Source organism: Spea bombifrons, chromosome 3 (assembly GCF_027358695.1).
Source record: "Spea bombifrons isolate aSpeBom1 chromosome 3, aSpeBom1.2.pri, whole genome shotgun sequence".
Classification (NCBI taxonomy): domain Eukaryota; kingdom Metazoa; phylum Chordata; class Amphibia; order Anura; family Pelobatidae; genus Spea; species Spea bombifrons.
Genome location: NC_071089.1, coordinates 116,734,090 through 116,739,745, shown reverse-complemented (window position 1 = coordinate 116,739,745; position 5,656 = coordinate 116,734,090). Strand labels below are relative to the sequence as shown.

Below are 5,656 nucleotides of genomic sequence, written 5' to 3'. Positions count from 1 at the left end.
GACCGCTAGATTTAATTTGTGGTTTTCTCCCTGCTATATCAGGGTGACATTCAATAAAAGAAATACTCTAAAATCCGTATGAGCCTATCTCATACCTTCCAAGTGTCCCAGTTTTTGTGGCACGTTCAGGCACTGTCCTGCTTAGCTGCTTCATTGTCTGAATTGTGTAGGCAGTGAAGATCACAGGCTGGTTAAAGGGATCTTCTGACGAGGACTGTGTTTGATGTGTCCATGTTCCTCCTTTCCAGGGATGCCGGAAGGCCCGACGGTTCGTAAATTCAGTTCCTTGGTCTGTGCGTTTGTCGGCCGGTCCGTGCTGAAGGTTGGAGGAAGCACAAAGCAGATAAACCCTAAAGATTTGATGGGACAGCATTTCATAACATGCCAGGTAACCTCGCAAGCCATGGCTTTCATAGGGACCATTTGGTTGCCACCGTTAATGTATCCTCACCATTAAATCCATGTGATGGAATATTAAAGGGTTAATATTTTTTTTTACATATCTTGCTTTTATTTCTGTTTCCTCCATCTTTTTCTTCTGCGGTTATGGAAGAGACGTGGCTTCAACTATAATGTGCGTGAATTATTGTCTCCAGGTTCACGGGAAGAATTTATACCTGTTATTTGGATTTGAAAAGCCAAAGGCAGAAAATAAACTCTTAGAAGAGGAGGGTGGGACACAAAGTTATCCTTCAGGAAACCATGAGGAAACCCAAGAGGAAACCCAAGAGACCTCATCAGCACCGTCGAAGTCTCCACGGGATCCAGAAGTCGCAGAAGACGATCGCGTATCCAGATGGCTTCGCTTTCACTTTGGGTTGTATGGAAGTGTCCGAGCCAATGAGTTCTCCAGAGCGAAGCAAGGGAATAAGAGGGGAGACTGGAGAGACCCAACGCCAAGGTTAGAGGACTATGAAAGCTCATTTGTATTCGGCCACATTTAGTTATTTGGGCAGGGAATCAGATTTATTTCGTAGGTCCTATAATCAAGCTCTGAGAGACATGGGGGTCTGGGGGGTACAAGAAATTCGCCGTATCACAAGGAAGCCAGAATAACTAACTGAGGGTCGCATACTGTTGTTTTATAGCATGGGATATACAGTATATTCTATGTTTCAAATGTCATTAGGACTTCTACAAACCATTATCTTCTTTCTCTTAATCATCTGAAAAAGTAATATAGCGTCTTTTTTTGGTATCGGGATTAGAATGAATTGATGGCAGATACATTAAAATTCTGTAAACGTCGTAATCCCTACATATATAAATATATATTTACACGGGGTAACAGAATGGTGGTAGGCGGCAGAATTTCCTCTTTCTACGGCACCTTAGACTGTCCACTCAAAAGGCCTGAGTGCTAGCGCTGGATTATCGAGTGGACACAATATGGAAAAGCACAGAGCGTTCCCTCTCGAAAGGCCCACGTTGGCCCTGCGTAATGCATGGTTATAGTGGATTTTCTTATCTACAATGGATTACGTTATGGAGAAAGCCCAGAGCGGGATTTTTTTTTTTACGAGGTCATGCAATAAATTATCCATACCTGGTATGGACTGTAGGGCAAAGTTTGCGTCCAAAGGGAAAAAATTCCAGCAAAATAAATTAAGGACAAACCGGGTGTTTCTCTGGCTATGTGTCTTAATGACTTGTACTTGGACATTTATTTGGTGCACACATTGGTTTTTGTTTTATCTGCTTTTTTAGAAAAATTAAAAAATAAATAAAACATAATTAAAATTAATTTACTTCAGATTAATTCTCCACTTTGACTCTGGCGGATTTTTGGTGTTTTACAATTGCCGAATGGCTTGGTGTTCATCCCCGTTCTCGGAGCCCTCCTGCGACATCCTGAACCCGGACTTCGACTGCGAGAAAGCTCTGCGGGCTCTGTCAATGCCGAGGCCGGTCTGCGTTACCCTGATGGATCAGAGGCATTTCTCTGGAGTGGGTCTGTATGAAATATGTTTTAAATAGATAAAGGTTGTGTGTTAGTTCCTTTATATCTTTTATTGGTGTAAATATCTTTTTTTTATGTTGCCTCTAAGCCGGGAGTGGGGAGGAAAAATACATTTTGTCTTTTGCCTAATGTTTATATTATTAAGGCTTTTAGGTCACAGAGGGACCCGATGTATTATGTAAATACACTTTTCATACCTCTTGCATCTTTCTTTACAGGGAACATAATTAAGAATGAAATCCTTTTTTTGGCTCAAATCCACCCCCTTTCATTTGGGTCACTCCTGCCACTAGAGAGGCTCCGATCTCTTTTGGATCATGCCATCAACTTCACCTCTGATTGGCTGAGAAGCAAGATGCAGGGAAAGGGACTCCACTACCATGTCTACCAGAAGGAGCATTGTGCTAAGGGCCACAATTTGCTCAAAGAGGCCATTGGGCCACCATGTGGGCTGAAACGTCTCACCTGGTACTGTCCAGAATGCCAGCCACCTCTGAAAAGTGAAGATGCTGTGTAAACGGTGAACTTGCATCTGATGTCTTCTGTTAATCCAAGATGTCACGTGGAACTGGAGCCTATAACCTTTAAAGAGAAGCCATAGATGTGAATCTCCTTATGTGTTACAGCACTACATATTTACTCTGCTAGAGATTGAAATGGTATTCCTGTAACGTTTAAACAATTTAAAATGGGCTTTATTTAAATGATTTAAGAACTGCCCCCAAAAAGAAGTACCCCCCCCCCACATACACACACACAGATTGACTATCAATGATGGTCTTCTTACCATAGAAATATCCACCACTACTAATGGTCCTTCTGCCATAGGAAAATCCTTTAATGATGTTCCTCACACCCTGTGAAGATCCACAGGAATATCTACCACTAATAAAGGCTCAGTCTCTGCCCTGTGTGAGTGAGCCAAGCATAAGAAATTTCTGCCACCTGTTTTGTCCCCTTTTGGTTGTTTCAGAAGGTTTCATAGGGTTGGGTCTACCGGCTGTAGCTGAGACCTACTATAACCCACACGATACATGACACCACTAATGAACTACTCTTACTACATGAAAACTCACCAGCAATGGTGGTCCTCCCCCTATGTAAATATTTACCACTAGGCATGGTTCTTTTCCATAGGACGATGACCGCCAACCCTCCACAGAAGGATCAACCGGTAATGATAGTCCACCTGATCCAGTAAGACCCACCAATTAATGACGGCCCCCCCGCCACAAAAAGAGCCACCACTAATAATGGTAATTCCGCCATTATTGATGGACCCAAGCACATCAGTAATGGCTGAATTACCATTAAAAAAAAAAAATGCATAAACGTTGCGAAAACTGCCTTGACCGATACTTGTTACCTAAACAGATAAATCCGGTATATGACTGGAAAATATATTTTTATTTAAAAAAAATTCCAAGAGAATGTTAATATTTATTTACTTTAGTTATTGTTTTTGAACTGAATCTGTTCTTAATATTCTTGGTTTCTTTTTTTCTGATGTCTTGTAAGACTGTAATGATTGTGTTCCGCTTTTTTTCTTCTTTCTATGATGTCTTGGCAAACTGTACAAAAGTCAGTTAACACGCAGTTCATTATATGCTGTGAATTATGACATCATCTACCGTTATTTTGTAGAGAAATACTATGCTGAATATTTTCTTGCCTTAACATAATTTATGACTTGTGTATCCTGGAGCGATACTCGTTCCTTCATTAAAACACCGGTAAATAAGTCATTGTTAATGTTTTTTTGAGTAATAATTGCTATGCAGTGTGTAAGTGTCTGCTTTCTGAAACGGTGTACATGCACGTTTTTATGTATAGCTTCCCACTGTCTTGAATTATCAGCACAGTCCTGACAAACTGATTTTAGTTTCTGAACCAAACGTCCCAGCGGGTACGCCAAGACCAATGGACTGCCATACCCAAGCACTTTTGACCGCAGCCTTCATTATATAATGAAAAATATGTGACTAAGGAGTTCACTGCCCGTGGGCAAGGCCGGTGGGGTGATCTGCCGTCTAGAATGTAGGAATTTTTTTTTGCAGAGGTGTTAGTCTTTGCTACCCTCGCCAGGCACTTTATTACCCAGTCGGTTCCCATCGGGGCTTTGGAGTGGATATAGTATGGGTCAGGAGCCGGTTCCCCCCCATGTTCAGAAAGGCGAGTGTTGTGTTGGAAGATCCAATCCCATGGTAGATCTAATTCCTGGGAAGGGTAAGTAATTACCTACAAAACTGAGCAACTAATCAACTGATCAATTCCAAAACTGATCTGATCTACCGAACTGATCAAATCCAAACAATATATGCACCCTGGAATGAGACGAGCATCATGTTATAATATATGTTGTTCTAGAGGGAGCATTCTATTTTCGCTGAATTCATGTTGAATAGTTAAATACAAAGAAAACATATTCGATAAACTCTTTCTATGCACATCCAATCTGCCCTTCCTATTATTCCTTCTTTACATACATCGCCCCCTACATAAATTCATGTACCAGCACTTGAACACAGCGGGGTGCATCCTATTCTTAGGTTTCCTGGTTTCCAAATGGAAAATCCTCTCTTCTTACACAACGAATTATATCTGTCGCCTCCTCGCTGTGGCTTTTTAATTTTCTTTTCTTTTGTATCCTTTTGATAAGAAAAATATCGCTTTTCCTCCGATAGGCGCATGCCTAGTTAAAGGGGAAGTCTCCTTATTAATTCTTACATCGGATAAGTCTTATCTGACGCTCCTTGATGTACAAAGTACATACTGTGCTTGGCATTTGAAACTTAATTACATTTTAGAATTGTAGGATTGTGTAGGAAACTCCTTGGCGTTATGGGATTATTTGAAATTATTATTCTGACAATTAATTTGCAAGTGTCACATGTTGGCGCGCCTCAGATATACACTCACTGGCCACTTTATTAGGTACACCTTGCTAGTACCAGGCATGCCTGGGAACATCTGGGCTCCGGCTAGCAGGAGAGCCTTCCCTTGCGGGACGCGGCCAGGAAAATGACCTCGCTCCCACCACCCGGAGGATTCGGGTCTTGAACCGGAGAAGCTGTGCTTCACCCAGCAATCTCCGGGGTCAAAACCGGAGCGTTCCCAGGTATGGCACCGGGTTGGACCCCCTTTTGCCTTCAGAACTGCCTTTATTCGTGTGACAGGGCCTGTCCTGGTGTGTGTGTGTCAGGGTGTCAGTGTGTCAGAGCCTGTCCTGGTGTGTGTGTGTCAGGGTGTCAGTGTGTCAGAGCCTGTCCTGGTGTGTGTTTAAGTTGAACTATAGTCACTTTAAATGACAAAACTTTCTACGCCCAGAAATCAGTGAGCAGAAAAGTAAAGGTTTTGTGTTATTTAATCTATTTCAATCTGCATATTTTATTAAAAAGGATTAGTCGTGTTAAATTGTGGCTTCAGGCGTCCCGTGTATGATGGCTTTTTTTTAGTGTACTGACGTACTCCCAATCCCATCACATTACATCAAAATGTGTTAGAAAATCAGGAAAAGATGTGTATGGATGGTGGGCTGATTCGGTGGCACAATGGGTCACTTGACTAGACTTGCCCCCCAGGCCGTAGGCTGCCAGCCCTCCCCTGCTTGCAAAGTTAGAGCTCATTTTGTAAGAGAGTGAAAAACTTCCTATCACTCTGAAATATCTCCTACTTGAGGACCTGCACGAGGTCCAA

The 5,656-nt window shown here is 42.1% G+C and overlaps 1 protein-coding gene across 1 annotated transcript; it reads left to right on the top strand.

Moving 5' to 3' along the window:
* The first annotated feature begins 250 nt into the window (after positions 1-250).
* NEIL2 (nei like DNA glycosylase 2) lies at positions 251-2,477 on the top strand. Its single transcript, XM_053460494.1, has 4 exons — positions 251-388; positions 597-901; positions 1,755-1,951; positions 2,179-2,477. The coding sequence occupies exons 1-4, from the start codon at positions 251-253 to the stop codon at positions 2,475-2,477; spliced, it is 939 nt and encodes a 312-aa protein (XP_053316469.1).
* Positions 2,478-5,656: the final 3,179 nt, after the last annotated feature.

Excerpts from the sequence above, each read along its gene's own strand:
- NEIL2 (XM_053460494.1), top strand. The coding sequence starts at position 251 with ATGCCGGAAGGCCCGACGGTTCGTAAATTCAGTTCCTTGGTCTGTGCG. Across the intron at positions 389-596 it reads AGCATTTCATAACATGCCAG|GTTCACGGGAAGAATTTATA; the intron begins GTAACCTCGCAA and ends TATTGTCTCCAG. Across the intron at positions 902-1,754 it reads TGGAGAGACCCAACGCCAAG|ATTAATTCTCCACTTTGACT; the intron begins GTTAGAGGACTA and ends AATTTACTTCAG.